The sequence below is a fragment of the Camelus ferus genome, chromosome 3, assembly GCF_009834535.1.
Source record: "Camelus ferus isolate YT-003-E chromosome 3, BCGSAC_Cfer_1.0, whole genome shotgun sequence".
NCBI lineage: Eukaryota > Metazoa > Chordata > Mammalia > Artiodactyla > Camelidae > Camelus > Camelus ferus.
In genome coordinates, this window is record NC_045698.1 from 44,471,800 (window position 1) to 44,490,070 (window position 18,271).

Sequence of the window (18,271 nt, forward strand, 5' to 3'; positions counted from 1 at the left end):
GCTTCCAGTAGCCATGGTGATACAAAGGGGTGGGGACTGTGTACATCACCAGCCAGATGAGTCCTGTGGGCGTGGTCTTGTAGATAACCATGCTTTCATATTTTGTTAACTGGTTTTTATTAATCTTTAAGTAAACACAGGGTAGAAAGATTCATTATTCAAAATCCCCATATAAGGAGAAGAAATATAATTTATTTACCTGTAAGTCCAGGCTTTTGTACACAAGAGCCCTCAATTTCTTGACAGGCAGACTATCTATATGCAGAGAGTGGAGTGTTCTGTTCTTGGCAGATTTCAAGCTCAAATTTGAAACTTCCTCTAATTTAGTGTGTCTTTTGATTCCAGCCTTTAGATCCACATGTGGTCAACCTAGATCCCTTCTACCAGCGAGTCTGGAGCAAGAATGGGAAAATAAAAACCTGGGGCATGGGAGTCAGAGTCAGGTCAGATGCCGACGGTAAAGTTGCTTTCTGGGTCCACCTGCCCACATCTGTTTCAGATGTGGCCAGATGTCAGTGTGTTCATGCCTTCTGAGGACTGGTTGGCTCCCTAGCTGGTCAGGTGGTTCCCTGGGGTTCTTGTGTATTGATTGGTTTTGTCTTTGTTCTTTAGTGGGAAGGGAAACAGAATTGTTTCTTCTTACTGGCTAAAGTAGGTATATTTTTACCTGTATCTTTAGAATTATCGTTTATAGACATGGTTAAAAATCAGAATATGGTAAAACTCTCAGTCCTCTTCAACTCTTCTTGTTGCTGTGTTGGCCTTATTGATGTAACTCAACCCAGTCCTTGGGAGCTACTTTGAGAACTCAAGGGATTCTTGACAGTGAATTATCTTCTGTCTGTTTTTACTGTACCGTAACTTCTGGTGAATACTTCTTTTAGTAGAGTTATAAACCTGTACCCAAAGGCAAAACCTTTTCCTTACTTGATTTCATGTGGTTACAGGGAATGTCTCGCTTTGTTCTTCTCTCCTGGAACCTGGAGAGTTTTCTTCTTGGCAAGTGTGGGGGCGGGGAGGGAGGCTCAGAGCACAGGGCTCTTGTTTGGAGCCAGACTCTTTTGCAAAGAATAGATAAAAACATGTGTGTTCCCTGTACTGGTTGATCAGCCAGTCAGACTTTTCAAGGACAGTATAATCAGTAATCAAGAGATCAGAATGATCAAGTTACTCACACACTCATGACCCAAGTGAGCAGTGGGTGATGAGAAGTTAAGATGGGTTCCTTTTCTGCAGAGTCTGCCAAGCTATTCATTGCTCTTCTTTTTCCTTTTTCTTCTGTCTCCCTCACTATATTTCCCACCCTCTCCCTTTCTTCTCTTATGTGTCTTTCTGTGTCATTTTCTTCTTCCCATGTTTCTCTAGTTCATGTTCTCCTGGGGGACTGGCAGGTGAGACCTGTCCTGACTCTTGGGAACTGGTAGATGATGACATGGCACTCAGCCCTGGGATGCTGTGACTGGACAGAGGAAGGCTGGGATATTAGCACCATTATCTAAAGTTCTAGAGTGAGTGCTAAGTCCAGGATGTGGCTCCCAACAGAGGCGGGGCAGATGTGCAGTTCACTGGGCAGACTGGCGGAAGGCACCATGTTGGGACCTGGTCCCCAGCAGGCTGCTTTTTAGAGGCAAGAGGCAGGCAGTGCGAGGTCCTGGGCCCAAGGCAGCCCCCAGACCTCGAGTTCTGGGGCCCCAGACCAGGGAGACTAGTAACTGAGAAGTAAAGACTAAGCCCAGGGAAACAGGATAGACAGTTGGGCAGAACCTGGTCACCTGGTCACACAGAGATCCAGGAGTGAGATGGATTTGGTGCTGAGCCACAGACCTACTGACTTAAGGTCTTAGAATTCATTTACTTTTAATTCTGGAATATATTCATAGATAAATACTTAACATAGTTAACTTAATATAATTATTTACTTATTATTTGTTTTTGCTAAGAAAGATGATGGTTAGGCTCTGGGGTGGGACACAGCCAGAGTGGAAGGATGAGGGGACGTGGAGCCTGGCAGCCAGCAGGACATTAACGTCCCTGAACAGCTCTTGCTCAGTCACTCTGTGCTCTTTCCATCTGCCTCTGCCTCCTCTTTGTCCCTCAGTCCTTTCTTTCTCTTTCTTCTCCATTCCCTTCAGTCTCTGGTTATGTTTCCCCCTCTTAAAGAAGACATGAAGCTGATAGAAATCATTTGCATGGCCCTGCACCACCGCATCCCCAGGGCCCTCCTTCTAGTCCTCTTTCTATTTGCCAACTTCTCAGTGATTGTTTTTCCAATCCTTCTCAAGTATTTCCATTTTAATCAGGTGAGGCCCCTCAGCTGCAGAGAACTCGTGACTCGTGCTTCTTAGGAACACTTTTCTGAAGAGTGTTGATCTTGCGTCTTGGGTCAGGGTTTAGTTGGCTACTGTTCCCCACGGTGGACTTGCTCTAACAGCCCTTTTTCCCTCTTACTGTAAAATCATGAAATGAATATTGATGTACTTGTTTGTCCAGTTAAAGAGTTTAGACATTATTTTACAAGAAGAGCATATTTTGACATTTTTCCCAGAAACTTGCAGAAAGTTTATTTTTAGGCTCAGTAGATGTTATTGAAGTTATTAATGTTATTCCAGTGCTTGATGATTTCCGTGTATGGTTCTGGCAAAATGAACCAGGGTAAGAGAGGATCGAGTAGGGGAAAGAGAAGAAATATTCGAATGGCTTCTGTTGCTGGGAACTTGATACTGATAAGTTAATTAATACACAAAAATCCTGTCAAGAGGATGTCATTATCCTTACTTGATAGTGAAATTATAATTTGTCCCTTTTAAGTGGCTAAATGCTATCCTGGCTGTGGGCTTGCCTCAAACCCCTGCCTTCCTCCTCCCCACTGTTGTCTGGTCCTGTCCAGAAGTGGGATGTGATTCCCGGCCTGGTCCCAGAGCACCCGCCATGGTGGCGCAGTTGGTGCCTTAGGAAGGAGAAACGTTTTGGGTTAGGCTGGGTGGCACCGATGGTGGGAGAAACTCTGTTCTTTCTCTACACCTCTTCTCAGAGAATGCTTGGCACCCAGTTACTCTCCTTGGTTGGTTTTCATTTAGTTGAAAACACACTTTGTCTTTTGGTGCTTTATTTCACTGTTTCCATGTTCCTTCTCTTTCCATCTCTGAGCAACAAATCCTTCCTCCTACAATAATACAAATTAGTTCTGCTCAGCCTCAGACCCTGCGGAATCAGATGTCTTCCCACCGCGGTACTTATCAGAGCACCTTCTGAGCAAAGAGAGGAGTCTCCCCATAAGTCTTCTTAGATCACTTTGTTCAGAAGGTAAAACTTTTTTCTGTACCATAAAACAAGTCTGAAAAACTCCAAGCTAGGAGGAAAATTACCAAGGGTTTACACGCCACTCTGTGGTCCTTCCTGAAGTAGCTTTGGGGTCCCCGAGAAGACCATAATCTCTGTGAGTAAATGCTAGTCAATTCCCTCCTGTGTTTCAAGCAGTAAGTAAACCAGAGTGGCTCAGCCAACACAGTAAGGACAAGAAATTAATGAGATGCAGGATGAAATCTCTGCTCAAAGCCCCTATCGTCCCTCATTCCTCACTCAGTCTTCACGTTTGCCATGTGGTTTCATGGTTGGGCTGTGTGTCTGTCTCCTGCAATCTGCTGGAAGAGCCCTGAGGATGATGACCGTGTCCATTCTGTTTTTATCTTCAGCCCTGAGCACAGTGTCTAGGCCATAGTAGACATTTGGCCAAAAAAAACCAAAAACAAAAACAAAAACTGTGGGTTATAAAGCATGTATGAAGAAAACCCCCAGAAGTTCACACAAGTCAACTGGAATTGAATGATGGATACCAGCAGGGTTGCAGCAGGGTAGGTAAGGGAGCGAGGCATGCTGGGCAGTGGATGGCAGGCCTGGAAACCTGCGTTCTGGGCTGGATTCACGTGCCAGCTGTCTTTGCAAAGCTGGGTGGTTGGCTTGACGGGGCCTCATTTTCTGAAAAGTAGGAAATTAGAGAACAGATTATGGTCTTGGTGTTTCCCACTGCTAATATTTTGTTATTCTAGAATTCTAACTTGAGGATTTCAGCTAAGGAGCCCTAGAAACTCCTTCTGTTGCTATTGGTTAGGATTGAACTAGACCATTGAGATGGGTTACACAGAAGTGTAAGATGCCATCTTGACTGGGGATCTTCCTAGATGCGGGATGGAAGAGGAAATGAAAGTTATCTTTGTCTGGCTTGGTGTGATTTGTGCAGCCACGGTGAGTCCCTCTCTCAGAGGCAGTTTGGAGCAGTGGAAGGAACATGAGCTTTGGAGTGAGGACTCTTGAGCTTGATTGCTTTTGTTTCTATTGTGTAGCTGATAGCGTTGGAGGGTTTAATCTTTCCCAACCTGTCTCCTCGTTGGTAAAATGGGAATTATACAACTACCCGCCTAGGGGTCTACTCTGTGAGCCAGAGTGGGAAACCAGCACAGAATGTCGAGTTTTGTGGCATTGTGGCGATTTTCCCCTCTGACTCTAAATGCAGAGGCGATGACTGGTGAGGAATGTATCTTCTTCCTGTTTGGTTAACTGCGGTCAGAATCTTCAGTTATGTTGCTGATGGGGACATGATGGTACCAGGGGAATTTAACGTCATCAGATATGTAAACAACTTCAGGCATAGATCACATCCTTAAATAAAGGTCAGGGAAACATCTAGAATAATAAAGTGACAGGAAAATAGGTGTTACATATGTGAAGTCAAATCAGTATATTCTCTGTGCTTCCCCAGTGTCATTGTCTCTAAATTGAACTTTGAGAAGTGCTATGCTTAAAAAAAACCTGTAATATAATATTAGCTCTATTTAAATCTGTAGACTATGAAGTTATTGCTTAATGTACACATGGCAATTAAAAGCCTGCTGTGTAGTGCTTTGTCCTTGGGACTGTGATGATATTGCTGGCAGGTTGTGTGTGTGTGTGTGTGTGTATGTTTGTAGAGATGTTCATAAGCAAAGGAATTGATTTTCTTGAGTTGACAGACAAAAGCGAGACTGTGGTATCAAAGTGCTAATTTACATATTTCTCTCGGGAGGGAAGAAAGAAAATCAATTCTCTTAAGAGATGAAGCTAGTGGTGCAGCTCTGTTTAGGTGAATGCCATTGTAGTTGGATCTAATAATGTGTGTTAGGATGTTTCTGAAACGCTTTTTATATTGCTAATTGAAATTTGTGATTCAAAGAATTAATTACAAAACTGCAGATGGAAAGTGATATTGGTGCCTAGCACATCTTTCAGTTTAAATATGTTCTATGGATGTATTTTGCAAAACATGGATGTTCACTGAGAAAGCAAAATGCAATAAACAGCTAAATAGTTTGGGTAAATTAATGTGGCTCAGGAAATTATTTGCTTAACAAATCATATTGACATAAACAATTCTTGGTAAGAGTCTATCTAAGCTCTCCCTTTGACCCCCCTTCTTGTTCTCAAAAGGCTTTTAAGATGACCTATAATAACACATAACTCAGCCAGGTGAATACGTTAAAAATAGGTGAAGAGAGACAAGAAAAACAACCATAGAGAAAAGTTTCTTAACTGGGGCATAATTGATGTTTTATGCTGGGTAATTCTTTGTTGCTCAGGGCTTTCCTGTGGATTGCAGAATGTTTGGTGGCACCTGTGGTCGCTAGTCAGTAGATACCAGCACGTCCCCTGTCCCTTTATGTTGGACAAATCAAAAATGGTTTCAGACATGGCCAAATGTCCCCTCGGCAGCAAGATCACCATGACTTGAGACCACCTGGGTCTTAGCTTGAGCTACTGTAACAAAACGTCATAGATTGAATGCCTTATAAACACAGTTTATTTCTCCCAGTTCTGGAGGCTTGGAAGTCCAAGATCGAGCCACTGGTAGGTTTGGTGTCTGGTGAGAGCCCGCTTCCTGGTTCATAGCCACCCCTCTTCTGGCTGTGTCCTCATGTGGTGGAAGGGGCAAGGCAGGTCTGTGGGGTGTCTTCTGCAAAAGCACTAATCCCATTCAGGAGGGCTCTCCCCTCGTGACCTAATCACCTCCCCAAATCTCTACCTCCAAATACCGTCACTCTCGGGGTTAGGAGTCAACATATGAATTGGCAGGGGGGACACAAACATTCAGTCTGTAGCAGAGGGTGAGGTGAAATCCAGTGAGGTTACTGCAGCTACCAGGTCTGTGAAATCCTGATAGAGACTGGATGGGCCACACTTGCTGGTGACGGTCTGCAAGCTTTGCCCTGTGATTTGTAGCTGCTGCATTTGAGGAACGTGGTTAGTTATGTGGTTCATGGACTTCCCAGGATAAAATCAGACCATAACCCAGCAGAGGCAAACTGTTCCTAGTGCAGAGAACTGACAGCATTTTCTCTGAGATTCTGTTGCCCCAGCTGGAAAGAAGCTCCTAGTGGGTGGGGATTTTTGTCTGTTTTGTCCACTTTTGTCCCCAGAGGAATACCTGGTGCACAGCTGCTTACTGTTTTTGTAAAGAGATGAGTCTTGACAAGGAGGAGAATGTTCAATACAGGCCCTTCCTTCTGTTTATAGAAAAGAGTTGCAGGATTTATATGAGGCTGTTTCTTACAAAATCATTACATGGAAGCATGCATTCTGGGTGGCATAATCCAAAATGATTGTTAGCAAATTCAATTCAATTGGTCCCAGTAAAATGTGGTCCAAGATGGTAGCTCTCTCAGGGTCTGACTCAATCTATAGCTGGATTTAGGATGCTGGGAAGGGAGGAAGGGAGGTTGCATGTTCCTCAGGCAGTGGTGAGCATGTACAGTGAATTCTTTTCACTCTATTCTTTGAGTTGTGCAGAGTAGAGGTAAGGATGCCTGAGAGGTAACTCTTGGAAGGGCCAGGTAAACAAAGAGCCATATGCTTTGTGAGTCAACAGGCTAAGAGAAGGGGAGAAGTGAATTGAGCTGTGGTGACAGTTATCACCAACATTACTACTCACTGAGTGCTTGCGTGTGCCAAGTGCTGTGTCACACCCTTTTCAGCCACCCTCCCTCTGCATCCTCACCACCTCTGAGCTCCGTACTTCAGGGGAGGAGTTAAGCAGCATGACATTGGCCTTCTGTGCCTGAGAATTCAAATCTGGAGTAGGCTCCTCACTTCCTGCACACTGAAAACCCCACAGCAATGGGTGATCAAGCCCCAGGAATTTGTGATCTGGAGCACGGCACGAGAATTACAGCCTGAAATAATTTGAAAGCAGTTCATTCAAACCAACTTCTCATTTGAGCCAAAAAGAAAAAAAAAAAGACCACTCAGTAAAAGTGTAACAAGTTTAACTTCCTTGCAAACCGTTGATGATGAAGTACACATGCAGAGATGTTTCCACATGAGGTAACTTCTACTCAGGGATGTTAGTAACCACCACAGCTAACATTTATTGTGCACTTACTACATTCCGTGTGTTGTTTTACGTGCACGTATGAGTTCTTTTAACTTTCACGACCATCTCAGGAGACAGGTAGTATTCTTACTAACATTTTATAGATGAGGAAACAGGCATAGAAACAGTTAAATGTCTTAATTAGGATAGTAAACTTTGGCATTCCTAACCACTGTGGAATTAGTTTGAGGACAATAATGACTGTCTTAACTATTGAAACTCTATCAAATTTTGAAATCTTGTTTAAAGGCTTTGGTTTAAACGTAAATACAATCTGATTTTTCAGTCTAAGTCAATTCAGGTTGCCAGTTGGATTCTTTTTTGGATGAAGGCAATACAGCAGTTAATTAAGATTATAAGCAAAGTCTATACAGTATTACAATTATTCATTTATTTTCATATCTACAATTTCTTAGAATATTTAATATCAAGAAGCAGAGTAAGTGAACAATGTCTTCATAATCCTATGTTAACTAGTCCATCTCTTTCTCTTTTTTTAGCATCAAAAAGACTTTACTGTGAGACCCCATTGTGTATGCCATGTCATTGGTGATCCCTTTGAACTAATGAACTTTGGCCTTAGGGCACATGCATTCTGGATGGGTCTTTAAAATGCATATGCCACATCTTAGGAATGAATGAGGAATTACCAAACAGAGGAACTGATAGACAGAAGTGATTATGCTAGTTAGGGTACAGTTAAAGGTCGAATAATTCATTATATAGGAATCACCTTCAGAGGTTGCAGTATTTAAAAATTAGCATATTATTTGGTATATAGAAAAGATTCTTTGAAAAGATGCCATTTGCTGTAACCTAAGGGTGTTTTTCATATGTGAAGTGTTCAGCTTTGTCAAAAGGCTAGAGACTCCCTTTAGCATTTTCATCTTGAATAACATTTAATATTATAAGGTTATCCTATTTTTTTCCAACAATAAAAACCGTTAATTGCATGTGTCTTATTTTTTTAGTTTTTTAAAAAACTAAATAACAGAGATTTGCATTTTTTTTCTTTCAACAAATATTTCCAGGGCGCTTTTTATGTAGAGCAGTAGACAAAGAGTGGACAAAACAGACTAGTAGGTAATTTCATGTAACTTACATTCTAGTGGGAGAAGAACAGTAAACAAATACAAACGCTCTCACATGTCATGCGGTGATAGATACTATGGAGAAAAAAAGGAAAGGGGAAAAAGTGGTGGGCATGCCCTTCTGCATAGGGCAGTTAGAGAAAGCCTCCCCTACCCCCCACCCCGACAAGGAGTAGCCTTTGAACAGGGAACTGGAAGATGGGAGGGGCAGGGATGGTAGCTAATATCTGGAGTGTGTCCCAGGTAGAGGAAGTGATGGGTGTACAGGTCCGGGGTGGGAAGATGGGGGGCTTCTGAGGTCTGGCAAGAGTGAGTGGAGTACTAGGGGCTGGGATCAGAGAGGTGGGGTAGAGGTGGTAGGACCTTGTAGGGCATTGTCAAGACTTTGAATTTTGTTCTGGGGAAGGGGAAGTCCTGGTAGGACTCCAAGGAGAGGATACGGAGCACCTGGCGTATGTTTTAGAAGGGTCCCTGCTGCTGTGCTGAGAGTAGGACAGAAGCAGAGAGATCTATTGGGGGCAGGGGGTGGGGGAGGCTATTACAAGGGAGACTCAGATGGCAGAGGCAGCAGTGGTAGCAGTAGAAATGGCAAAGTGATGGGGTTCTGGATATGTTTTGGAGGTTGAGTTAGAGGATTTGCTGAGTGGCTTTGGAATAAGAAAGAGGTTCAGAATAAGTGTAGGACTTGTGACTTGAGAAGCTAGGTGAAATGAGTCGCCATTGACTGAAGTTAGAAAAATCTTCCATTTGTTTCCAAGTAACAATGGTTATAAGAAATATAAATGACAGAACTTGTGTGCTTGGGCAGGGAAGTACCTGGAGACGCGGTTGGAGAAACTGTCAGTTAAGAAGGCTGCAAGTTCTGTGTTCATCGAAAGTCATAACATGCCTTTTTTAGAAAGAGCCGGATGAAACTACACATAAAGCCATAGAGGAAGAAACTCATGGTCCATTTGGAGATAGTGGTGGGGGGGGGGGATGGCAGAGACACTGAACAAAATGAGGCCAAGTCTTGTAAATGATTTGCGTTTAATTCATCTTCACTGATGGCAGAAGCCACAGTATAATTGTGGTGGATTCTTCTGTTTTACTCAGCCTGGTATTTGTAAAACAGCAAACTATGAGATCAATATAGAAAATAGGAGGACGGTATATAGCTCAGTGGTAGAGCTCATGCTTAGCATGCACGAGGTTCTGGGTTCAATCCCCAGTACCTCTATTAAATAAATAAATAAACCTAATTACTGCCGACCTCCCCTCCTCCAAAGAAACCGAAGCAAAGCAAGACAAAGAAAAAAAAAAAGGAATAAAAAAGATGTAGAATTCCAGTGATTAGCATTTCTATAGAACAAATGAGTTTGGAAACTTCCTCCAAATCTGCATCAGACTTACAGTAGTTGCGTACACCTTTTGTTCTCTAAGATGCTTACCCATTTCCTGTGATGCACTGCTAGCAAGAGACGTTGCTTACCTGGGAGAGGTACGTTTGGTCCCTGTCTGTCTGACTTCTAAATACAGTAATATGCAAATGTACTTCAAACTGTTTTGTGGTTCTTGGAACTACAGGAGGTTAAGAAAACTAAACGTGGGAAGTTTTGAGCAAATCCACCACAAATCAGTGTTTGCCGTTGGTGAATGAAGTAAAGCCTTGTTTCTGGAGAATGTGTTTCAATCCAGGATGCTTAGTGGCTGACAGCGTGCTAGGTGAGTGTGTTTACATGACCAGGGAGCAGGGTCTAGCTCTCTAGGAGCCCGCTGATTGCATAGGGAGGGAAGTTAGAAGTATCTGTAGCACGTCCTAAGAAGCACGGGCTTGGAAGCCCTTGAACGTGAGTGAAAAGTTGTGGAGACAACCTCTGTCTTTAGTTGAGTTCCTTGTAGGATGGAGTCTTTGGGAGTTTGGAAAAATTGGAAAACATTAAACTGAAATCATTTAAAGGGCAATGTCCAGAGTGATATGTTGACTGTTGGCCAGAAGCTCTGGGTCTGATGAAATGTTTTTAAAGGGATCAAGAGTGTTTGAATCAGGACAAAAAATGAAAAATAAATGGCAAGGCTGCAGTGGAACATTTTGAGAAGCTTTGACTAATTGTAGAAAGAAAAGTAGAGCCGCTGACAACACAGCAAATTTGGAAAAATGATCTATTTAGAGAGAGCCCTGTTGGGAGTGTGATTTGATGTGAGGAAGAAAATGGGATCCTGGGAAAATGGGAACACAGCGCGGTGCTGCTAGGCTGTTCTGCATGTATTGTGGCATCTGCTGCCCTCACAGTTCACTGCCTCGGTTTTGCCAGATTTAAAATAATACTCCCCCATCATGGGGCTGAGATTCTGATGAAAAACTCTGGCTCATGGACTAATAGCTTGCAACTCTATACGTGTTGACGTGTTTTCTTTTTTCTTTTCTTACACCTTCTCCTGGATTTCCTTCTCTTTCTTCTACGTTTGTTTCATGTCTTTTGTGGCTTTGTCAGAAATAGGTAAGGAAATTGCATAATGCCTCTTTAGGAATTATCATCTTTCCTCGGCTTGTTTTTCCACCCTCTGTTAATTTGTGATATAACACTCTTTGCCAAAGAAATTAATTATAACTCCGCACGCTGAAAAATTTAACTTCAGGTGGAAAATAAGTAGCAGAAGCTGATGAACCTTAAACAATAAATATTTGTGTTTTACGCAGCTGCCACTAGTAATTAAGAGAAAAATGACTAAATGGAAAGGACCCCAGCTTGCTTGGCTGTTCCAAAGGGCTCCTGGTGCATTTACAGGAGTCTAGTGATTACAGAGCATTTTGTTGAACATCTATGACACATTGCCACCTTGTGGCTGCAAGTTTTCTTTTCAGTGTGAAAGCAAATTTTTAGTATGAAATCTACATGATATGTTATTTCTCCTAGTATTTATACTTCACCTCAGTAACAAAAGGTTTGAGGCATCGCCTAAGAGCACATACAGTACCAAGCAGGAGAATTTAAGAGAATGTCCTTGTTCTTAGAAGAGGCAGGCTGAAGTATTGAGGGGTGAAAATCTGCAATGTCTGCAGCTAACTCTCACTGCAGGGGAAAGAGAAGGAGAGAGAGAGGAAAGCGAGTGGAAGTGGTGTGGCACCACTGGTAAAGGGAATACGGTGTTCATTGTATTAATCTCACAACTTGTCTGTTGTGGCACATTTTCTTAAATTTTCCCCCAAAAAATTGGCAGAAAAAAGAAAAAAGAAAAAAAAAAAAAAACTAGGGTAAGGACATAAAATGGAGCCTAGCAGGAAGCAAAATTAACCTCTACTTTATGTAATGGTTGGGGCTGCATTTAGACCCCTGGCTGGGTTCTGTGTTTTCTAGTATCTGCTGTGTCACTGTCCAGGGTTCCCATGCTACAATTCATTTAAGGGCAGAACTAGACAGAAGTTCATCCTGGGATGCCCTCCTAAGTAGGACACTGATGTAATGAGCAGCAGCCTCAACAAATACTTCGAAAAATACCATCTGGGATTCCTTTTCCCTGCTGATCAGGGCAGATCCTGGAGTGGACGTACTGCTAACTTCTTGAGGACCTCTCACTAAACAGCTAAGTGGCGATGAAATACAGTGCAGTACTGATGGGCAGTGAATTGCAGATGGTACTTACTGACAAGTGCTTGAAATCCGGCTGTTCTGTGTTACTAATGAACACAGTTGAGCTTGTGGGAGAGTTGACATCATGGAACAGCTGAGCCAATGAAGCCTATTTCATCTCAACAGTCTTGAGAGGAGTTACTCATAGGCAAGGTCACATTTCTTTTTGTGTCATGGTTTTGAACATGCTGCCTTGCATAGCCGGACAAATGGCTGACTTCATCCTGAATTTCTTCTTCCTATGAATACATCCATGAGAGTCTTAATCGGAGAAAATCCTGACAAATACAACCAGAGGACCATCTTTCTACCCAGGAAAACAAAACAAATCTCAGGGAAGCATCCCTAAAAAAATGTCTGGCTTTGAGCAGTGTCACCCAACTCTTTTTTGCTTTTAAAATTTCTATGAAGTTGGCTCTTTTCTGTGGCAGTTGGAATTTCTGTGAATATCTTTTGTACTTTTTTGTTCTTAATAACTGTCTGGTGTATGCATGTGCAAATGAATATTTTTGTCTTTAACAACTATCTAGGCACTGACATCTGCACATATACTTACTTGGAGAAGAACATTTTAGAAGATAGGGTCCTATTCCAGTATGAAAGGTTTTCTTATAAAAGCAGGACAGATCTTAAAATAAGTGTTGTGACATGAGGGATTCTTTTGTGGAAAACTGTCTTTTGAAGTGACTTTGGTTTCTCTGGCTCTTGTGACATGCTTTCTTTTAAAAAGCTATAAAATGATAGAGGGATGTATTAATTTCCATTAAGCATTGTACTCGGAGATTTCCCTTCCCTATGTGTATTTGTGAGCACCAAAATCTTGTGAATTTTCTTTTGTGACCAACTAAAGAAGTGATCTATTGATTCTCTAGAGAATCTGTAGAACAATAGTCTTCATTTTTTAGGGGGATGATGGCTCACAGAAAGATGTATTGTACATGGTGACTCAGGATACATACACATAACTTTACAACTTAAACATTTCATGATATGATACTTTTCCTTCCTTCATTGGACTCTGGTGATTTCTCTTCTATTGCACTAAAAAAATACTGGTCACAATTTACTAAACTTGACCTTATGATCCACTAATATGTTGTGACCTGAAGCTTGAAAACACTGCAGTGGTGATTTTGTAGCCAGCCAGATAATCTTTCAGATGGAACACTCAACAGTGGAACTCTGAGGTCTCGAAAGTAGCCAAATTAAAAACAGGGTTAGGAGAGAGGGTTTTGGAGAAGGAAAAGAAGGAAGAAGGTGTGAATGGTGGCTCATGCATGCTGGTCGTGCTGAGAGTGTCCCCAGCACGTGACACCTCTGTCCTTCTCTCTGCAGCTTGACCACATATTATCCCCTCCACCCATGCCATTTCGGAAATGCAGCAACCCAGATGTAGCTTCTGGTCCTGGAAAGTCGCTGAAGTTTAAAAAACAGCTCAGTGAGGATGGAAGACAGCTGCGGCGGGGAAGCCTGGGAGGTGCTCTGACAGGTGAGTCGCGTGAGTGAGACTTGTTTCAGAGAGGGGATTTCACCTACATGGTACAGTCCTCTGTATCCATGGGTTCCGTATCCACGGATTCAACCAATAGCAGATGGAAAATATTTTTTAAAATTCCAGAAGTTCCCTAAAGCAAAACTTGAATTTGCAGTCTGCCAGCAACTATTTACATAGCATTTACATTGTCTTAGGTTTTATAAGTAATTTAAAGGTGACAAAGTATACTGGAGGATGTACATAGTTGATATACAAATACTGTGCCATGTTATATAAGGGACTTGAGCATCATGAATTTTAGTCTCCCAGAGAACCAATCCCCCATGGATAGGTAAGGACAGCGGGAGAAAGGTCCCCAGCAACACTGGAGTTCCACGTGTGAAAACCAGCCTCTAAGAATGTGCCTGCCCCTCCACAGACCATTCGGTAAAATCTAATCCAAGAGAGAGCAGTTAAACTGAGGATTTTATTAGTAAATTTTACTGAGGTGTAATTTACATATAATAAAAACATATCCGCTCTCAGTGTCTGTACACACGGATGGGTTTTGGCAAATTTACACACTGGTGTAACTACCGCCAAAATCAGGGTATAAAATATTCCTGTGCCCTTTCCTTGGGCCCAGGCAGTGATGAATCTGCTTTTTGTCTCTAGATTAGGTTCAGCTTAAGAATTTTGTATTAATGGAATCATAGAGTATGTGCTTTTTGGTGTCTGGCTTCTTTTGCTCGGTGTAAGATTCATCCACGTGTATCAGTAGTGTATGTTGAACTTTATAAGAAACTGCCAGTCTTCAAAATGGTACCGTTTTGCATTCCCACCAGCAACAGGTAAGGAATCTAATTGCTCTGCATCCTTGCCAACCTGTGGTATTGCCTGTCTTTTTAATTCTAGTCATTTTAATGGGTAAATAGTCCTATCACAGTCTGGATTTAATGTGTATTTTCTGGATGACTAAATAATGTCGAATGTCTTTTCAGATACTCATTGTACATTTGTATTTCTCCTTTTGTGAAGTGCCTGTTCAAATCTTTCACTCATTTTCTTTTTTCTTTCACTCATTTTTAAACTATGTTGTTAAAATTAATTTAAAAAATTCAAATCCAGAAAACCTACAGATAAATTTTGTTTACTTGAAAGATAACCAAACTGAAATAACTTAAAGCATTAAAAAAAAAACCTCACCATATAAATTTTCAGGTTATTAAACTTCATTTTATATCTCTGAAGGTTAGATTTCTGGGTTTTTTTTTTTCATTCTGAGTGCTTTTTCCTCTAAATATAAATATTTTGTAAGAAACTTCGTTGTTTTTCCAAACCCCCATGCAAAGTTTTCTCTACACGTGTCATTCTTTTCTGCCAGTTCATAAATGATCTGGAAATGCGTTGAGTTCTTCATTTTTGTTGGAGAATACAGATTTTGACTTTTTGGAGGTGGAATTTTGGGGAGCAGAAATGCTTCTGTCCCGTGATCAGTGGAGCCTAGAACACGTGACCTAGTGTAGCACACTCCTGGGATGGAGGGTGAATCTAATTTCAGGCTGAGGGGTGAAAAAAAAATCAAAAAAATTTCTGCACTTCACTAAGTTTAAGGCAAATGTTCACACTTGAGCTCTACTGATACTCTTCTATTGGTTATTAGGATATTTTTCTTTGCTTTCGTTTCTATAGATGCAAAATGTTTGCTTTTTTAAGTGGGAGATCCTAAAGATTTAGTCTAACCCTTAGTTTTTCAGGTGGGGAAATTAAATCTTACAAGTTAAAAGGTTTACCCCCTTACTTATTAATTTCACTTAGGAAAGTTACTCAATTTGGCTAAACTAGTTTTGACCAATTGGAGGGGGGAGCAATGGTTCTCTCAAATTTTTGCTTAAGCAGTTTGCTTAACGCTTTAACATAATGCAAAGGTGTAGCTCTCAATGCAGGTAAACGACCTGAAACACGAAATTTGGACTTCAGCTTAAAAAAATAAAGCTGGACTTGAATCTCATTTGAAAATCTCAACAGCTCTAGCAAGTCTAGCCTTTGCAGTTTGGCTTGATACCCAGTTATTTTAGGTAATTACATCTTTGGTCAGATACTTTTCAAAAATATTTAATAGCCTTTCGGAGAGCTTTTAAAAAATCTCTTGAACGTCAGCCTGTTCTAAAAAGCAGGCACTTGAAAGTTATATCAGAATTTGAAGAAAACATTCTTAATTGGCCTTGTACGTACCTTCACCGAGGGTTTAATGAAATAGCATATGCAAAGCACCTAGCCTAGGGATGGTGGCTATTAGTATTCTGTGCATAACGAATTGAACTGAGGGTTTTTTCAGTTGATGGGTAACTTGGGCTCCTGAACATCAGTTTGAAACCCTTATCAACCGAATTTCTACGTTGTGTCAGGCTCTGTGCTAGCATCAGGTGGTGGAGCAGAGAGAGAAGCAGCATCATTTCTGATCTTTAAGCAAAATGGTTTCCCATAGTTTTAGGCAACTATAAATAATCACATAGGCTCTTCCCTTGAGATAGACCTTGTCGCTAAACTTAAGTCAAACTGGTTTTCCATCAGTGGTTTGTGCCTGATAATTCTGTAATTTGAAGGCCAGCCACCTTCCTATTGCTTAACTTTGTTTTAATCCAAGAGCTCCCCCCACCACCTTAGCCACTTTATGCTTGCTTTAAGACAGAATTTGTGAAGGCTTAATTTATAATATGAAAATTTTGCCACCCAATTGTCCTTGGTAAGTTTCAGTAAACTGTTAGCTCTCTAAGAGGAAGATCTGTGGTCTTTTCATCTATTCGTCCCTCATAATAATGACAGCTAACATGAAGAGCTTACTATGTGGCAGGCATGGTTTTCAGGGAATTACATTTATTGACTGATTTAATCCTTCCAACATCTCTGTGCACTTAGGAGGGTGGCACACTTATCCCCATTTCATAGATTAGAACACTGAGGCACAAACAGGTTGAGTAAATTGCACAAGATCATGGTGCTCATACACAGCAGAGCCAAGATTTGAAACCAGATGTCATAGCTCCAGGGTCCAAGGCTGTAAGCTCTCCACTGTGCCTGGCATGGGTGATACCCAATAGGTTTTCAGTAAATTCCAGCAGGATTAATTGGAGTGAATCCTAGGTGGGAAAATTTTTGCTCAGTTAATATCTGGGGCTGACTCATCTGTAGGGATCCTGTTTCATTAATTAGAAAAGTAAAGTAAAACTAGGCAGTTAATACATATTAAAAACGTTAGTAAGGGGAAGGGTATGGCTCGGTGGTGAAGTGCGTGCCTGGCATGTACGAGGTCCTGTGTTCAATCCCTAGTACCTCTGTTAAAAATAAATAAATAAATACATAGAATTACCCCAAAAGAACTTTAAAGTTCATGCATTTGTTAACTTAACCATTCTTTTCCTCAGATTTCATCCCAAAGAAATAGTTGAATATATGCAGAGAATTAACTCCAGGAAAGTTTAGAGCAGCACCATTTATAATAATTAAAATTGCATATTATCTAAAATCTAGATATCTGGCAAAAGAATATTGATTAAACATATTATGATATACACATAAAATGGAAAACTATTATAAACATTAAATATCATGATGTAAAAATACATTTAAACATTGAAAATGGCTCACCATATATTTTTAGTGTGAAATCTCATTGTTGAATGGACTCATAGTACCTCTTCATAGGACTTACCATAATTGTAATTAATTATATATTTCACAAAGGGGAGGAATACAGTTCCTGTCGGCTAAGGAGTTTTCTCCAACTGGGATGATGTTTGACTTGGTTCCCTTTATAAGTGGGCATGTGAAGAAGGATGCTGTATGGCCCTTTTATACACTCCAATTCAATATATGAGTTATTTTTTGCCTCTGAGGTTTTTTGTGGCATCAGGTGGTATACCAGTTGACAACAATAATGCTCTATAACCACAAAAATGTCACTGTCAGACAGCAGTACATATTCCTTTTCTTTCTCGCTTGGCTGCAGGTCAGCCAGGTTTTGGATGATTTAGCCTGGGCTCTGTTGCGATTAGTTCTAGGTCTGCTCCACATGTCTCTCGTCTTCCTTGGACCAGCAGCTACCCCAGGCATTATGTCCTCCTCGTAAAAGACAGGAGCAAGCATGTGCACATCCACATGCACGGGCAGGTTTCAAGCTTCTGCTGGCATCATGTCTGCTAACTTCCTATTGGCCAGAGAAAGTCACATGGTCAAGCCCAGCGTCAAGGGGCAGAAGCATGCTCCACCCACCATGACACCTTGGCAAAATGCAGGTGTATAATGCTCCTGGGAGGGAAGTGAGGAATTAGCACCAATAATTTCATCTAAGGTGGTCAGTCTTTCTCCTCTTTAAATGCAGTCTCTTACAATGAAAATATTTATGTTTACCTGTTTTTCAATTATGAAAGTAATGTGTGTTTAATGTGACAATTTAGTAAATACAGAGCACCATAAAGGAGAAACTGTAAGCCTATAATTCTACCATGCATAGTCACCCTTGATTGGACTTTTGGTATTTTCTTCCCTAACTAAAGTTTTGAATCACTAAGATTATTAGATCAGAGGGGAAAAACAACCAGAACCTTTTATGCAGGTCTGGCATTGAAACAACGACCTCGAGTTTACCATGCCTATCACTGCCTGGATTTTTTTTCTCTCTCTCTTTTTTTTTTTT

The 18,271-nt window shown here is 41.2% G+C and overlaps 1 protein-coding gene across 8 annotated transcripts in view; it reads left to right on the forward strand.

The window, feature by feature from the left end:
- The window catches only part of MAST4 (microtubule associated serine/threonine kinase family member 4), a 516,475-nt gene that overhangs the window by 133,024 nt on the left and 365,180 nt on the right, over positions 1 to 18,271 (forward strand). For all 8 annotated transcript variants that reach the window (XR_004317247.1, XR_004317246.1, XM_032473373.1 and 5 more), the window contains exon 2: positions 13,437 to 13,590. Coding sequence is in view for 6 of the 8 variants with exons in the window: in XM_032473373.1 (XP_032329264.1) it covers positions 13,437 to 13,590 (154 nt within the window). In the remaining 2 variants the exon portion in view is untranslated. The remainder of the gene's footprint in view (positions 1 to 13,436; positions 13,591 to 18,271) is intronic.